General features: G+C 53.0%; 1 protein-coding gene across 1 annotated transcript in view; it reads right to left on the bottom strand.

Annotated features, from left to right (window-relative positions):
- Nucleotides 1–18,077, bottom strand: part of LOC134748836 (importin-11) — a 56,610-nt gene that overhangs the window by 16,252 nt on the left and 22,281 nt on the right. Inside the window, exons 10-11 of the mRNA XM_063683645.1 lie at nucleotides 11,374–11,582; nucleotides 7,020–7,217 (exon numbers count right to left, since the gene is read on the bottom strand). Coding sequence (XP_063539715.1) covers nucleotides 7,020–7,217; nucleotides 11,374–11,582 — 407 coding nt within the window. The remainder of the gene's footprint in view (nucleotides 1–7,019; nucleotides 7,218–11,373; nucleotides 11,583–18,077) is intronic.

The raw sequence follows: 18,077 nt of genomic DNA, 5'->3' as shown, positions 1-18,077 counted from the left end.
TAGTTATGTTTTATAAATAACCCTTTTTATCCGTCAATTTATCCGTCCGGTGGTATAAATAAAATAAAATAAATAAAAATAAAAAGCTTTTATTTCAGGCATTTACCCATATTGCGTACAAAATTAAATACTACTTAAGAACTAATTGACACTGTAAAGGGGTGCCAGTCATGTTAAAAATAAGTCTAAATCTAGGTTCAGTCAGAGATACATATAAGATGGGTATTATTTTATTAATCAATATCATCGAGTTATAAAATCTGCCTTATACAAATTCAAAATTTATATGCAAAAATTTAAAGCCAAGGTCCACATTCAAAATTAAAATTCAAATGCAAAACTCAAATTCAAATCGAAAATGAATAAAAATAATTACAAAAACACAAAAATTGCAATTTGTCTAAGAGACGTACCAATCGCTCGATACATACTTTAAGAAGATTAACGGAGGCAGCTAGCGCGGCGGCGCGCAGCATGTCGTGGTCGCGCGCGTGCGTCCACAGCTGCGGCAGGCACGCGAACAGCGGGTCGATACATACTTTAAGAAGATTAACGGAGGCAGCGAGCGCGGCGGCGCGCAGCATGTCGTGGTCGCGCGCGTGCGTCCACAGCTGCGGCAGGCACGCGAACAGCGGGTCGATACATACTTTAAGAAGATTAACGGAGGCAGCGAGCGCGGCGGCGCGCAGCATGTCGTGGTCGCGCGCGTGCGTCCACAGCTGCGGCAGGCACGCGAACAGCGGGTCGATACATACTTTAAGAAGATTAACGGAGGCAGCGAGCGCGGCGGCGCGCAGCATGTCGTGGTCGCGCGCGTGCGTCCACAGCTGCGGCAGGCACGCGAACAGCGGGTCGATACATACTTTAAGAAGATTAACGGAGGCAGCGAGCGCGGCGGCGCGCAGCATGTCGTGGTCGCGCGCGTGCGTCCACAGCTGCGGCAGGCACGCGAACAGCGGGTCGATACATACTTTAAGAAGATTAACGGAGGCAGCGAGCGCGGCGGCGCGCAGCATGTCGTGGTCGCGCGCGTGCGTCCACAGCTGCGGCAGGCACGCGAACAGCGGGTCGATACATACTTTAAGAAGATTAACGGAGGCAGCGAGCGCGGCGGCGCGCAGCATGTCGTGGTCGCGCGCGTGCGTCCACAGCTGCGGCAGGCACGCGAACAGCGGGTCGATACATACTTTAAGAAGATTAACGGAGGCAGCGAGCGCGGCGGCGCGCAGCATGTCGTGGTCGCGCGCGTGCGTCCACAGCTGCGGCAGGCACGCGAACAGCGGGTCGATACATACTTTAAGAAGATTAACGGAGGCAGCGAGCGCGGCGGCGCGCAGCATGTCGTGGTCGCGCGCGTGCGTCCACAGCTGCGGCAGGCACGCGAACAGCGGGTCGATACATACTTTAAGAAGATTAACGGAGGCAGCGAGCGCGGCGGCGCGCAGCATGTCGTGGTCGCGCGCGTGCGTCCACAGCTGCGGCAGGCACGCGAACAGCGGGTCGATACATACTTTAAGAAGATTAACGGAGGCAGCGAGCGCGGCGGCGCGCAGCATGTCGTGGTCGCGCGCGTGCGTCCACAGCTGCGGCAGGCACGCGAACAGCGGGTCGATACATACTTTAAGAAGATTAACGGAGGCAGCGAGCGCGGCGGCGCGCAGCATGTCGTGGTCGCGCGCGTGCGTCCACAGCTGCGGCAGGCACGCGAACAGCGGGTCGATACATACTTTAAGAAGATTAACGGAGGCAGCGAGCGCGGCGGCGCGCAGCATGTCGTGGTCGCGCGCGTGCGTCCACAGCTGCGGCAGGCACGCGAACAGCGGGTCGATACATACTTTAAGAAGATTAACGGAGGCAGCGAGCGCGGCGGCGCGCAGCATGTCGTGGTCGCGCGCGTGCGTCCACAGCTGCGGCAGGCACGCGAACAGCGGGTCGATACATACTTTAAGAAGATTAACGGAGGCAGCGAGCGCGGCGGCGCGCAGCATGTCGTGGTCGCGCGCGTGCGTCCACAGCTGCGGCAGGCACGCGAACAGCGGGTCGATACATACTTTAAGAAGATTAACGGAGGCAGCGAGCGCGGCGGCGCGCAGCATGTCGTGGTCGCGCGCGTGCGTCCACAGCTGCGGCAGGCACGCGAACAGCGGGTCGATACATACTTTAAGAAGATTAACGGAGGCAGCGAGCGCGGCGGCGCGCAGCATGTCGTGGTCGCGCGCGTGCGTCCACAGCTGCGGCAGGCACGCGAACAGCGGGTCGATACATACTTTAAGAAGATTAACGGAGGCAGCGAGCGCGGCGGCGCGCAGCATGTCGTGGTCGCGCGCGTGCGTCCACAGCTGCGGCAGGCACGCGAACAGCGGGTCGATACATACTTTAAGAAGATTAACGGAGGCAGCGAGCGCGGCGGCGCGCAGCATGTCGTGGTCGCGCGCGTGCGTCCACAGCTGCGGCAGGCACGCGAACAGCGGGTCGATACATACTTTAAGAAGATTAACGGAGGCAGCGAGCGCGGCGGCGCGCAGCATGTCGTGGTCGCGCGCGTGCGTCCACAGCTGCGGCAGGCACGCGAACAGCGGGTCGATACATACTTTAAGAAGATTAACGGAGGCAGCGAGCGCGGCGGCGCGCAGCATGTCGTGGTCGCGCGCGTGCGTCCACAGCTGCGGCAGGCACGCGAACAGCGGGTCGATACATACTTTAAGAAGATTAACGGAGGCAGCGAGCGCGGCGGCGCGCAGCATGTCGTGGTCGCGCGCGTGCGTCCACAGCTGCGGCAGGCACGCGAACAGCGGGTCGATACATACTTTAAGAAGATTAACGGAGGCAGCGAGCGCGGCGGCGCGCAGCATGTCGTGGTCGCGCGCGTGCGTCCACAGCTGCGGCAGGCACGCGAACAGCGGGTCGATACATACTTTAAGAAGATTAACGGAGGCAGCGAGCGCGGCGGCGCGCAGCATGTCGTGGTCGCGCGCGTGCGTCCACAGCTGCGGCAGGCACGCGAACAGCGGGTCGATACATACTTTAAGAAGATTAACGGAGGCAGCGAGCGCGGCGGCGCGCAGCATGTCGTGGTCGCGCGCGTGCGTCCACAGCTGCGGCAGGCACGCGAACAGCGGGTCGATACATACTTTAAGAAGATTAACGGAGGCAGCGAGCGCGGCGGCGCGCAGCATGTCGTGGTCGCGCGCGTGCGTCCACAGCTGCGGCAGGCACGCGAACAGCGGGTCGATACATACTTTAAGAAGATTAACGGAGGCAGCGAGCGCGGCGGCGCGCAGCATGTCGTGGTCGCGCGCGTGCGTCCACAGCTGCGGCAGGCACGCGAACAGCGGGTCGATACATACTTTAAGAAGATTAACGGAGGCAGCGAGCGCGGCGGCGCGCAGCATGTCGTGGTCGCGCGCGTGCGTCCACAGCTGCGGCAGGCACGCGAACAGCGGGTCGATACATACTTTAAGAAGATTAACGGAGGCAGCGAGCGCGGCGGCGCGCAGCATGTCGTGGTCGCGCGCGTGCGTCCACAGCTGCGGCAGGCACGCGAACAGCGGGTCGATACATACTTTAAGAAGATTAACGGAGGCAGCGAGCGCGGCGGCGCGCAGCATGTCGTGGTCGCGCGCGTGCGTCCACAGCTGCGGCAGGCACGCGAACAGCGGGTCGATACATACTTTAAGAAGATTAACGGAGGCAGCGAGCGCGGCGGCGCGCAGCATGTCGTGGTCGCGCGCGTGCGTCCACAGCTGCGGCAGGCACGCGAACAGCGGGTCGATACATACTTTAAGAAGATTAACGGAGGCAGCGAGCGCGGCGGCGCGCAGCATGTCGTGGTCGCGCGCGTGCGTCCACAGCTGCGGCAGGCACGCGAACAGCGGGTCGATACATACTTTAAGAAGATTAACGGAGGCAGCGAGCGCGGCGGCGCGCAGCATGTCGTGGTCGCGCGCGTGCGTCCACAGCTGCGGCAGGCACGCGAACAGCGGGTCGATACATACTTTAAGAAGATTAACGGAGGCAGCGAGCGCGGCGGCGCGCAGCATGTCGTGGTCGCGCGCGTGCGTCCACAGCTGCGGCAGGCACGCGAACAGCGGGTCGATACATACTTTAAGAAGATTAACGGAGGCAGCGAGCGCGGCGGCGCGCAGCATGTCGTGGTCGCGCGCGTGCGTCCACAGCTGCGGCAGGCACGCGAACAGCGGGTCGATACATACTTTAAGAAGATTAACGGAGGCAGCGAGCGCGGCGGCGCGCAGCATGTCGTGGTCGCGCGCGTGCGTCCACAGCTGCGGCAGGCACGCGAACAGCGGGTCGATACATACTTTAAGAAGATTAACGGAGGCAGCGAGCGCGGCGGCGCGCAGCATGTCGTGGTCGCGCGCGTGCGTCCACAGCTGCGGCAGGCACGCGAACAGCGGGTCGATACATACTTTAAGAAGATTAACGGAGGCAGCGAGCGCGGCGGCGCGCAGCATGTCGTGGTCGCGCGCGTGCGTCCACAGCTGCGGCAGGCACGCGAACAGCGGGTCGATACATACTTTAAGAAGATTAACGGAGGCAGCGAGCGCGGCGGCGCGCAGCATGTCGTGGTCGCGCGCGTGCGTCCACAGCTGCGGCAGGCACGCGAACAGCGGGTCGATACATACTTTAAGAAGATTAACGGAGGCAGCGAGCGCGGCGGCGCGCAGCATGTCGTGGTCGCGCGCGTGCGTCCACAGCTGCGGCAGGCACGCGAACAGCGGGTCGATACATACTTTAAGAAGATTAACGGAGGCAGCGAGCGCGGCGGCGCGCAGCATGTCGTGGTCGCGCGCGTGCGTCCACAGCTGCGGCAGGCACGCGAACAGCGGGTCGATACATACTTTAAGAAGATTAACGGAGGCAGCGAGCGCGGCGGCGCGCAGCATGTCGTGGTCGCGCGCGTGCGTCCACAGCTGCGGCAGGCACGCGAACAGCGGGTCGATACATACTTTAAGAAGATTAACGGAGGCAGCGAGCGCGGCGGCGCGCAGCATGTCGTGGTCGCGCGCGTGCGTCCACAGCTGCGGCAGGCACGCGAACAGCGGGTCGATACATACTTTAAGAAGATTAACGGAGGCAGCGAGCGCGGCGGCGCGCAGCATGTCGTGGTCGCGCGCGTGCGTCCACAGCTGCGGCAGGCACGCGAACAGCGGGTCGATACATACTTTAAGAAGATTAACGGAGGCAGCGAGCGCGGCGGCGCGCAGCATGTCGTGGTCGCGCGCGTGCGTCCACAGCTGCGGCAGGCACGCGAACAGCGGGTCGATACATACTTTAAGAAGATTAACGGAGGCAGCGAGCGCGGCGGCGCGCAGCATGTCGTGGTCGCGCGCGTGCGTCCACAGCTGCGGCAGGCACGCGAACAGCGGGTCGATACATACTTTAAGAAGATTAACGGAGGCAGCGAGCGCGGCGGCGCGCAGCATGTCGTGGTCGCGCGCGTGCGTCCACAGCTGCGGCAGGCACGCGAACAGCGGGTCGATACATACTTTAAGAAGATTAACGGAGGCAGCGAGCGCGGCGGCGCGCAGCATGTCGTGGTCGCGCGCGTGCGTCCACAGCTGCGGCAGGCACGCGAACAGCGGGTCGATACATACTTTAAGAAGATTAACGGAGGCAGCGAGCGCGGCGGCGCGCAGCATGTCGTGGTCGCGCGCGTGCGTCCACAGCTGCGGCAGGCACGCGAACAGCGGGTCGATACATACTTTAAGAAGATTAACGGAGGCAGCGAGCGCGGCGGCGCGCAGCATGTCGTGGTCGCGCGCGTGCGTCCACAGCTGCGGCAGGCACGCGAACAGCGGGTCGATACATACTTTAAGAAGATTAACGGAGGCAGCGAGCGCGGCGGCGCGCAGCATGTCGTGGTCGCGCGCGTGCGTCCACAGCTGCGGCAGGCACGCGAACAGCGGGTCGATACATACTTTAAGAAGATTAACGGAGGCAGCGAGCGCGGCGGCGCGCAGCATGTCGTGGTCGCGCGCGTGCGTCCACAGCTGCGGCAGGCACGCGAACAGCGGGTCGATACATACTTTAAGAAGATTAACGGAGGCAGCGAGCGCGGCGGCGCGCAGCATGTCGTGGTCGCGCGCGTGCGTCCACAGCTGCGGCAGGCACGCGAACAGCGGGTCGATACATACTTTAAGAAGATTAACGGAGGCAGCGAGCGCGGCGGCGCGCAGCATGTCGTGGTCGCGCGCGTGCGTCCACAGCTGCGGCAGGCACGCGAACAGCGGGTCGATACATACTTTAAGAAGATTAACGGAGGCAGCGAGCGCGGCGGCGCGCAGCATGTCGTGGTCGCGCGCGTGCGTCCACAGCTGCGGCAGGCACGCGAACAGCGGGTCGATACATACTTTAAGAAGATTAACGGAGGCAGCGAGCGCGGCGGCGCGCAGCATGTCGTGGTCGCGCGCGTGCGTCCACAGCTGCGGCAGGCACGCGAACAGCGGGTCGATACATACTTTAAGAAGATTAACGGAGGCAGCGAGCGCGGCGGCGCGCAGCATGTCGTGGTCGCGCGCGTGCGTCCACAGCTGCGGCAGGCACGCGAACAGCGGGTCGATACATACTTTAAGAAGATTAACGGAGGCAGCGAGCGCGGCGGCGCGCAGCATGTCGTGGTCGCGCGCGTGCGTCCACAGCTGCGGCAGGCACGCGAACAGCGGGTCGATACATACTTTAAGAAGATTAACGGAGGCAGCGAGCGCGGCGGCGCGCAGCATGTCGTGGTCGCGCGCGTGCGTCCACAGCTGCGGCAGGCACGCGAACAGCGGGTCGATACATACTTTAAGAAGATTAACGGAGGCAGCGAGCGCGGCGGCGCGCAGCATGTCGTGGTCGCGCGCGTGCGTCCACAGCTGCGGCAGGCACGCGAACAGCGGGTCGATACATACTTTAAGAAGATTAACGGAGGCAGCGAGCGCGGCGGCGCGCAGCATGTCGTGGTCGCGCGCGTGCGTCCACAGCTGCGGCAGGCACGCGAACAGCGGGTCGATACATACTTTAAGAAGATTAACGGAGGCAGCGAGCGCGGCGGCGCGCAGCATGTCGTGGTCGCGCGCGTGCGTCCACAGCTGCGGCAGGCACGCGAACAGCGGGTCGGCGCCGCCGCCGCGGCCCGCCGCCGCGCCGCAGCGCTCCATCACGTACGACACCACGTGCAGCACGTGCATCTTCGTGTCGCACTCTTCCGACTCCACCTGGAAGATAACGGATAAGATAACTTCGTACGGCCTTCCCTGAACTTAAAATAACGAACCTTGTAAGATTCTGGAGGATAAAGAAGGCCCGGCTGGTAAAAATAATAAGGCCCGACCCGTAACAATTACTGTTACATTATATAAAATTCGTGCGTTTAAAAACTTCCATGCCGGAGATAAAAGCACCGCCTACACGAATAAATTTACAATGACATTAAATTTATTTATACCCAAAAGTTTTATTACGAAATTTCGTTGATTATATTATGATCTCCATACCATAGGCAGTTTCTTTTCGCTAATTTATCCGTTTTCGTCGTTTCGTTCGTGCGGTCGGAACATAACTTACCGACAGTTCATAAAGTGCAGCCAACACGTGAGGGGCGAACGGGGCGAACTATTCCTCATCGCAGTTAAAGTCGTCTATCGTGGCCCGGGGAGACTAGGCGGCCGCTAGCTCGACTGTTATAATACAGCGCTTTATACGACACACGCCACATACCAGCAGCTCGTAGAGTGCGGCGAGGATGTGAGGGGCGAACGGGGTGAACTGGTCCACGTCGAAGTTGAAGTCGTCTATAGTGGCCCGCAGCGCCGCGGCGGCCGCGAGCTTGACGGCGGCGTCCTCCCCTCTGCGCGCGAGCGGCGGCAGCAGCGCGAGTCACACGTCACATACCAGCAGCTCGTAGAGTGCGGCGAGGATGTGAGGGGCGAACGGGGTGAACTGGTCCACGTCGAAGTTGAAGTCGTCTATAGTGGCCCGCAGCGCCGCGGCGGCCGCGAGCTTGACGGCGGCGTCCTCCCCTCTGCGCGCGAGCGGCGGCAGCAGCGCGAGTCACACGTCACATACCAGCAGCTCGTAGAGTGCGGCGAGGATGTGAGGGGCGAACGGGGTGAACTGGTCCACGTCGAAGTTGAAGTCGTCTATAGTGGCCCGCAGCGCCGCGGCGGCCGCGAGCTTGACGGCGGCGTCCTCCCCTCTGCGCGCGAGCGGCGGCAGCAGCGCGAGTCACACGTCACATACCAGCAGCTCGTAGAGTGCGGCGAGGATGTGAGGGGCGAACGGGGTGAACTGGTCCACGTCGAAGTTGAAGTCGTCTATAGTGGCCCGCAGCGCCGCGGCGGCCGCGAGCTTGACGGCGGCGTCCTCCCCTCTGCGCGCGAGCGGCGGCAGCAGCGCGAGTCACACGTCACATACCAGCAGCTCGTAGAGTGCGGCGAGGATGTGAGGGGCGAACGGGGTGAACTGGTCCACGTCGAAGTTGAAGTCGTCTATAGTGGCCCGCAGCGCCGCGGCGGCCGCGAGCTTGACGGCGGCGTCCTCCCCTCTGCGCGCGAGCGGCGGCAGCAGCGCGAGTCACACGTCACATACCAGCAGCTCGTAGAGTGCGGCGAGGATGTGAGGGGCGAACGGGGTGAACTGGTCCACGTCGAAGTTGAAGTCGTCTATAGTGGCCCGCAGCGCCGCGGCGGCCGCGAGCTTGACGGCGGCGTCCTCCCCTCTGCGCGCGAGCGGCGGCAGCAGCGCGAGTCACACGTCACATACCAGCAGCTCGTAGAGTGCGGCGAGGATGTGAGGGGCGAACGGGGTGAACTGGTCCACGTCGAAGTTGAAGTCGTCTATAGTGGCCCGCAGCGCCGCGGCGGCCGCGAGCTTGACGGCGGCGTCCTCCCCTCTGCGCGCGAGCGGCGGCAGCAGCGCGAGTCACACGTCACATACCAGCAGCTCGTAGAGTGCGGCGAGGATGTGAGGGGCGAACGGGGTGAACTGGTCCACGTCGAAGTTGAAGTCGTCTATAGTGGCCCGCAGCGCCGCGGCGGCCGCGAGCTTGACGGCGGCGTCCTCCCCTCTGCGCGCGAGCGGCGGCAGCAGCGCGAGTCACACGTCACATACCAGCAGCTCGTAGAGTGCGGCGAGGATGTGAGGGGCGAACGGGGTGAACTGGTCCACGTCGAAGTTGAAGTCGTCTATAGTGGCCCGCAGCGCCGCGGCGGCCGCGAGCTTGACGGCGGCGTCCTCCCCTCTGCGCGCGAGCGGCGGCAGCAGCGCGAGTCACACGTCACATACCAGCAGCTCGTAGAGTGCGGCGAGGATGTGAGGGGCGAACGGGGTGAACTGGTCCACGTCGAAGTTGAAGTCGTCTATAGTGGCCCGCAGCGCCGCGGCGGCCGCGAGCTTGACGGCGGCGTCCTCCCCTCTGCGCGCGAGCGGCGGCAGCAGCGCGAGTCACACGTCACATACCAGCAGCTCGTAGAGTGCGGCGAGGATGTGAGGGGCGAACGGGGTGAACTGGTCCACGTCGAAGTTGAAGTCGTCTATAGTGGCCCGCAGCGCCGCGGCGGCCGCGAGCTTGACGGCGGCGTCCTCCCCTCTGCGCGCGAGCGGCGGCAGCAGCGCGAGTCACACGTCACATACCAGCAGCTCGTAGAGTGCGGCGAGGATGTGAGGGGCGAACGGGGTGAACTGGTCCACGTCGAAGTTGAAGTCGTCTATAGTGGCCCGCAGCGCCGCGGCGGCCGCGAGCTTGACGGCGGCGTCCTCCCCTCTGCGCGCGAGCGGCGGCAGCAGCGCGAGTCACACGTCACATACCAGCAGCTCGTAGAGTGCGGCGAGGATGTGAGGGGCGAACGGGGTGAACTGGTCCACGTCGAAGTTGAAGTCGTCTATAGTGGCCCGCAGCGCCGCGGCGGCCGCGAGCTTGACGGCGGCGTCCTCCCCTCTGCGCGCGAGCGGCGGCAGCAGCGCGAGTCACACGTCACATACCAGCAGCTCGTAGAGTGCGGCGAGGATGTGAGGGGCGAACGGGGTGAACTGGTCCACGTCGAAGTTGAAGTCGTCTATAGTGGCCCGCAGCGCCGCGGCGGCCGCGAGCTTGACGGCGGCGTCCTCCCCTCTGCGCGCGAGCGGCGGCAGCAGCGCGAGTCACACGTCACATACCAGCAGCTCGTAGAGTGCGGCGAGGATGTGAGGGGCGAACGGGGTGAACTGGTCCACGTCGAAGTTGAAGTCGTCTATAGTGGCCCGCAGCGCCGCGGCGGCCGCGAGCTTGACGGCGGCGTCCTCCCCTCTGCGCGCGAGCGGCGGCAGCAGCGCGAGTCACACGTCACATACCAGCAGCTCGTAGAGTGCGGCGAGGATGTGAGGGGCGAACGGGGTGAACTGGTCCACGTCGAAGTTGAAGTCGTCTATAGTGGCCCGCAGCGCCGCGGCGGCCGCGAGCTTGACGGCGGCGTCCTCCCCTCTGCGCGCGAGCGGCGGCAGCAGCGCGAGTCACACGTCACATACCAGCAGCTCGTAGAGTGCGGCGAGGATGTGAGGGGCGAACGGGGTGAACTGGTCCACGTCGAAGTTGAAGTCGTCTATAGTGGCCCGCAGCGCCGCGGCGGCCGCGAGCTTGACGGCGGCGTCCTCCCCTCTGCGCGCGAGCGGCGGCAGCAGCGCGAGTCACACGTCACATACCAGCAGCTCGTAGAGTGCGGCGAGGATGTGAGGGGCGAACGGGGTGAACTGGTCCACGTCGAAGTTGAAGTCGTCTATAGTGGCCCGCAGCGCCGCGGCGGCCGCGAGCTTGACGGCGGCGTCCTCCCCTCTGCGCGCGAGCGGCGGCAGCAGCGCGAGTCACACGTCACATACCAGCAGCTCGTAGAGTGCGGCGAGGATGTGAGGGGCGAACGGGGTGAACTGGTCCACGTCGAAGTTGAAGTCGTCTATAGTGGCCCGCAGCGCCGCGGCGGCCGCGAGCTTGACGGCGGCGTCCTCCCCTCTGCGCGCGAGCGGCGGCAGCAGCGCGAGTCACACGTCACATACCAGCAGCTCGTAGAGTGCGGCGAGGATGTGAGGGGCGAACGGGGTGAACTGGTCCACGTCGAAGTTGAAGTCGTCTATAGTGGCCCGCAGCGCCGCGGCGGCCGCGAGCTTGACGGCGGCGTCCTCCCCTCTGCGCGCGAGCGGCGGCAGCAGCGCGAGTCACACGTCACATACCAGCAGCTCGTAGAGTGCGGCGAGGATGTGAGGGGCGAACGGGGTGAACTGGTCCACGTCGAAGTTGAAGTCGTCTATAGTGGCCCGCAGCGCCGCGGCGGCCGCGAGCTTGACGGCGGCGTCCTCCCCTCTGCGCGCGAGCGGCGGCAGCAGCGCGAGTCACACGTCACATACCAGCAGCTCGTAGAGTGCGGCGAGGATGTGAGGGGCGAACGGGGTGAACTGGTCCACGTCGAAGTTGAAGTCGTCTATAGTGGCCCGCAGCGCCGCGGCGGCCGCGAGCTTGACGGCGGCGTCCTCCCCTCTGCGCGCGAGCGGCGGCAGCAGCGCGCCGTATAGCGCGGGCCGGAGCGACGGCGACGCGCGCACGCCGCACCACTGGCCTGCGATACATAATTTATTTATTTTATTTATTTATTTAAGAAACAAACAGTCTTCTATAGTTATACATAACACTGGAAATTTTCTTAAAGCTAGACTTACAGTTTCCTTAATGAAAATATTTTAACATCATGTTTAATAAAGTTTCTACAGAGTAAAACAGAGCTATTTGTGCAAACAAGAACAAAAACAATAACAACAATAATGAAAAAAAAAAAAAAAAAGATGCAAGAGTATCAGGGTGTTAACAATTAAATTGTATATAAACTGAATACTAAAAAGGTTTTACTATTCTTATTACTTATTAACGTTCAATACTGAGATTTTTTCCTAATAGCGCCAAACTAATGTTCTGGGTTATTACACTGCATGGATAGTGTAATAACCCAGAACATTAGTTTGGCGCTATTACACTGCATGGACATAACGATCATATATGGCGTTATTCATAACAGCGTTCCTGGCTTCAAATAGCTACCAATCGTTTGTCTTTATCTGTCATGTTCACTTATGTATTTGTAAGAAAGGGATAAAATAGAATTTAACAAAATAAGGCCCGTAAAGTTTTATGAATAAGGGGGATAGAATTCATTTCCTATGATCACGAGCGTTGAAAAGGGTAATATTATAAAATAAAATAGTTTAAACTTGCCTAAAGTCGAATCGAAGTCAAACAACATAAATGATAAGTTCCTATAGGGGAACAATAACCGGTGAATAATAAGGCCCACTCTTAAAAAAATACTGCTATATTATAGTTACAAATTGCGAATTTACTAAAGTTTACGACATCCTGTATATATTACAGCCATTATAAGTTGTCGCATTCAGTATGAATCAAGCGAAGACCAATGCGATGGAGGACCTCAAAAGCTACCGAACTGTTACACGGGTCTAAATTATTTTTGTTGTCTCGTTTTGTCCCCAAAAAATGTGACGAGGTGGAGCTTTTTGTATGGAGTGAAATTTCGTTTTTAATTTTTCTCAAGAGAATTATTGACACCGTGCGAAGTGCATGGTGGGGGTAAGTAAAGCGATCGCAGCGCATAAGGTGAACTTTATAAAATAAAATTGTTTAAACTTGTCTAAAGTCGAATCGAAGTCAAACATAACATAAATGATAAATTCCTATAGGGGAACAATGACCGGTGAATAATAAGGCCCATTCGTTAAAAAATACCGCTATGCTATAGTTACAAACTGCGAATTTACTAAACAGTTTGCGACACCCTGTATATTTTACAGCCATTATAAGTTGTCGCATTCAGTATGAATCAAGCGAAGACCAATGCGATGGAGGACCTCAAAAGCTACCGAATTGTTACACGGGTCAAAATTATTTTTGTTCTTGTTTTGTCCCCAAAAAATATGACGAGGAGGAGCTTTTTGTATGGTGTGAAATTTCGTTTTTAATTTTTTTCAAGAGAATTATTGGCACCGTACGAAGTGCATGGTGGGGGTAAGTAAAGCGATCGCAGCGCATAAGGTGGTAAAAATAGACAACTAACGGATGTTAGCGTCTTTAACATTTCATACAAGTTATATGGCTCGAAATGGAACTTTAATTTACGATTACTCCTGAGATATTCATTTAAATTGTATGATGTAAGGGACCATTGTAATCTGTATATAACTAAAGATAGATAAAACTCCGTAATAGATGGATACAGTCTAAGGAAAAAACGTGCCTCGAAAATCAAGAAAATTTGATTCTTGTTCAGAGGGCGCTACTAGTTTTGGCCTACTGTCGTATAGATGGCGTTGACGGTTTCGTTTGTTATTTAACCATTTTAACGCATATCAGTGAAAGAACATGGGTCAAAATCATAAAAATAATTAATGCAAATAAAAAAAAACATTTATCCATATTTAAATAGAAAGAAAGAAAGAAAGAAAGAAAAGACATTTATTGTAAAGACCTTCTACAAACAGCGCCTCAGTTACAAAAAAGAACTTACTCACTAAACACTTAAAGCTAGGTACAATGGTAGTTATAGAAAAAGGAGTAAGGTAAGGTAACAACAAATTTTGGCGCCGCTATAGTGGCTACAAAAGGACGCCACTCAGCATATGCTCTGGTATAAATAAATACCACAGCGCTGGTTTTCTGTGGCACCCCGGGCCGGAGGGTAGCTTAGAACTATTTGAGATAAATATAAAAATACAAATAATATAAGTACTTACTATAAAGATACAGATAGGTTATAGCTTCATGTAGGGTAAAATGTTATGATGGTAAGGGTAAGGGTAATACATTTTATCGTATTTTTATAAATCTTCATTTTTAGTTTTAAAGTGTGTCGACAGATGGCAGTGAATTTACTGGGGTTACAAAATTTACTATGACAGTACCGCTCTAGTATAAGTTACTCTATGATATAACTAACGTATTTTAATTTGATCTTATACCTTTAAACGAGCCATTCTTGTATATTTATACAGGGTGTCCCTAGCCATTGAACACAGCCGAAATGTACATATGCAATAGGGTATTTAGAACCAGTATACAAAATATCATAACAACCGGTGTGGCGGTTACGAAGAAATTAACAAATTACGATTTTTTACTTTGGAGCAGCCTGCATATTTAAGTAGCTCCTGATTATCTGTTTTATTTATGACACTGCACTGATAAGATTCTGACTTTTGACAAATGTCATCATTGCCGGAAATTTTCGAACAAATTGTCAAAAGCACTGCCAATGATTAATACAGTATGTTTCTTTTTGTTGTCGATTATCAAAAATAACTTTTGTTTGAATTTTTTTTTTTTTATATTTTGTTCTAATTAAAAAAAATATTAACGTTAGAGCATTCCTGAGAAATAACCCTACGTGGGATTTCACGGTTTGTCCAATGGCTAAGGACACCCTGTATATTTCGGGGATCTCGGAAACGGCTCTAACGATTTGGGGGTTTTCCGGGGCGATAAATCGATCTTGCTAGGTCTTATTTCTGGCAAAACGCGCATTTTTAAGTTTTTATATGTTTTCCGAGCAAAGTTCGGCGGTCTCCCAGATATTAATTATTAATACTATATCCGTATAAATAGCGTTGCAAATACCACATATTATGAAATCTTTTTGTAGAAGGTAAGAATGGGTAAGTTATCCTTAAAATATAGACATACACCATCGCGGACTTTTTTGTAGGCCAATGAAAGAGAGACAATTCCACCATACATTGTACTTTTATATCTCGAACGGATTCAGCAACGTTTTCGGTTAAAGCTCTTAGCCAGCGTGATGTTATTCTGACTTCAGTAGCAAATGTCGTCATATTTCAAGCAATTTACACAAAACCTTAACAAATTATACGCCTTAACCTTCCCCAAGAATCACTCTATTCATAGATGAAAACCGCATAAAAATCCGTTGAGTAGTTTTCACTGAAATTAATAAACTACTTCTCGCTTAATAGCTGTCACAAAATAAGGGCCTATAGTTGTAACTTGTAACGCTGTGTGGCGCTGTCGTCGTGCACAGTTACAATAATCTAGCTACAGCTAGAAAGACATACAATGCAATAGCACTCAACTTTTTTTATTTATTTCATAAAAGACAAAAATAGAAGCGTGACAGAGTGGTTAGAAACAAAACAAGGAAAATATTTTTTCGCCTCACTATCTCGGAAAGCCATCTTTTATCCTTTAAAACAAGCGGGGAAAAACGCATTTTATCCACTAATGGGGAAAGTAAGTTGACCTTGGATGGAGCGTGTTTAAGTAGCTTGACAGATAACAAAACGTAAAACGCTCATAATAATGGTTCGTTCGGTATTAATTATCATTAAATAAATGGTTTGAGAATCTAATAAAAAATACCAAATTTAGCTTAATTTAATTATTTTAAGTCATAAACCTTAAAATTCCATAAGAAACGTTAGATTTTTTTATAATGATGTTAAATATAATTCTGAACGCACAAGTTGAGTCGATGCAATTTCAAAACGCATCGTTGACATTTCATACGTCAGAACAGAAATGTCAACATTGTCAACAAAATTTTTACTGTTCTTCTCACCGACTCACGTAAAAATCTGAATTTCTAGTGTTTTCTGTTATAATATCGTAAAAAAATTAGTGATTCCAGTGATGAAGATGATCTAACGCCTGTGGATGTTGCTCTTTCCTCGCTATAGTGAGGGGAAAAGTTTTGTGTTACACACGGGTGCAAATGTATTTTACTTCTTGTGTGTTGAAACACTCGCGGGTAAAATACAACTTTGCACCCTTGTATAACAAATTACTATTTCACCTCAGCAGCTCGAACAAGCCTAAGTACTTTCGTGTGCGACTTTCCTCACTCCAGGGAGTGAAACAAAGTAGCTTTTTAATTTAGTGAAGGCCATGAACTGCCACTTCATACTTTGATTACAATTTATTTTCTCTGAATTATTCTGTGTAATTCGAAATACATTTTAACCTTTTAGTGTAGGAAATGAAGCAAGTTGTTGTATGGAGACCCATGCATTAATTCCTCAGTCGATGAAATTTTGCTTGGTTATTGTATAGTATGAGCCGAAACTAAACATATAAATATCCAAAAAAAAAAAACACCTAAGTTAGGTATTTATACGTTAAAATACAAATCTGTTTATATATTGAACCGAGTAATTCCTCCGTCCATAATTTTTTTACCAAATAAGTTATTTGTATCAGTATGTGCTACTAGAAAAAAATCCAAAACTTTTGTCAAACATGACAATATTTTTTTTATTAAAATTCCTTTTTTTGACTCTAATTTTCATCGGAAAATTGCTCTGTCATTTTTTTCTTCTTATATGATCTTAGAATATAATTTGGCGTAGTGGGTAAGAAAATCCAAAAAAAAATGCATACCCAAATTTATGTAATTTAGAACTATTAAAAACTGTGAGTAGAAAATTTCTCAGCCTGATTTCTTTTTAAATATATACTAAGTAGTCACGTATACACTTAAATCCAAAATATCCAAAAGATATATTCATCCAGAACACCGAAATTTTGGAAGCGAAGATAAATCCATCCCGCGGTTACCCAATAATGTACCTTCTTCCCTTAGCAGTTAAGGTGGTTCGACTAGGTTACCCAAAGCTTAAACCCCGCTAGATGGCGTCACTTTCGCAAATTTTCAGGTTTTATTTTTTTGCGGAATAGTGTTGGTATCTGTATACTTAAAAGTATGTTTAGCGCACTCTTTACATAAATATTGAACTATTATAATAAACATTGAATACTTCATTAGTGCAAAAAACACTTTTAAAGTCGACAGAGTGTTTCTGTCATGCTATTTCCTACTATTACTCACACATGCAAACAGTGTTTCCGTGATGCTTGTAGTAGACAATTTCATGCATTGTAAGTATGCTGCAATGGCGTTGCGGTATGTTCGTGGAAATACGTGCAAGAGGATTCGGGTTCGAGACTGGTACGTCAGGGGTACTTTTTTTGTCCTTTTTGTGTTATCTTATGTTTCTTATACCTTTTATTCTTCGAATTCTTGTCCGATTCCGATATAACCGAAATATATTTCAGTGATATCGGAAACGGCTCTAACGATTTCGATGAAATTTGCTGTAAGGGGTTCGATCTAGCTAGGTCTTATCTCTGGGAAAACGAGCATTTTTGAGTTTTTACTAATGTTTTCTTTTTCTCCCAGATATTCAGTATTATTAATAAATTAGTTTATAACGTTTTATAAAAATATGTGACGTTTTGAACTAAAAGGTACCACATTGTCGGTTGTCGATTAGGTTGATTTCATTTTGAAGCTTTATGGAAATATGACAACAATAAGTAGGTTTGGTTGAAAACGCCACATATATTGAAAACCTGACTTTCAGAAATGAAAACCTTTTTGGGTTCTTCCGACTCAGAAAGGATGGAGAATACTGACGATTCTTAGTAGCACTAGCCCAAGGAAGTCCAGGTTTGTAAGTGTCAGGTATCAGTTTTTTTTTAAAGCGCTAAATATAGTTCTACAAGTAAAGCAATCCCTTACTGCCCAGCCTCTATAGTATTTTTCAAACTGGAAGGGTACCATGATAGATTTCATCTCCATACAATTTATAACCTAATAATGCCAAATGTTGCAAAATTATATTGAATTGAGATCTATCATCGTACCCTTGCAGTTTGAAATAGTTATTTACGATACAAGTGCGGAAAATACAAAATTCGAAACGAGTGGCGACAGATTAAAACACGACCGCAGAGTTTTAAATCGACACGAGTTGCGAATTACCTATTCGCACGTGTCTCGTACAACGTTTTACAGTACATATGGCCCTTTAAACTTTCGACATATGCATGAAAAGTGCTCTTTACGCACTAGGGCGAGAAAGTTGCACCATATGTACTGTAAAATACTTTTTAGTACATATGGTGCTACATATACGTTACCGCCCTAGTGCGGTAATTAGTACAATACGTGCATATGTCGAAAATGTAAAGGGCCATAATTATGTACTGTAAAACGTTGTACAATACACGTGCGAAAAGGTAATTCGCAACTCGT

This window comes from Cydia strobilella, chromosome 17 (genome assembly GCF_947568885.1).
Source record: "Cydia strobilella chromosome 17, ilCydStro3.1, whole genome shotgun sequence".
Classification (NCBI taxonomy): domain Eukaryota; kingdom Metazoa; phylum Arthropoda; class Insecta; order Lepidoptera; family Tortricidae; genus Cydia; species Cydia strobilella.
This window is presented reverse-complemented; position numbering and strand designations above follow the sequence as displayed.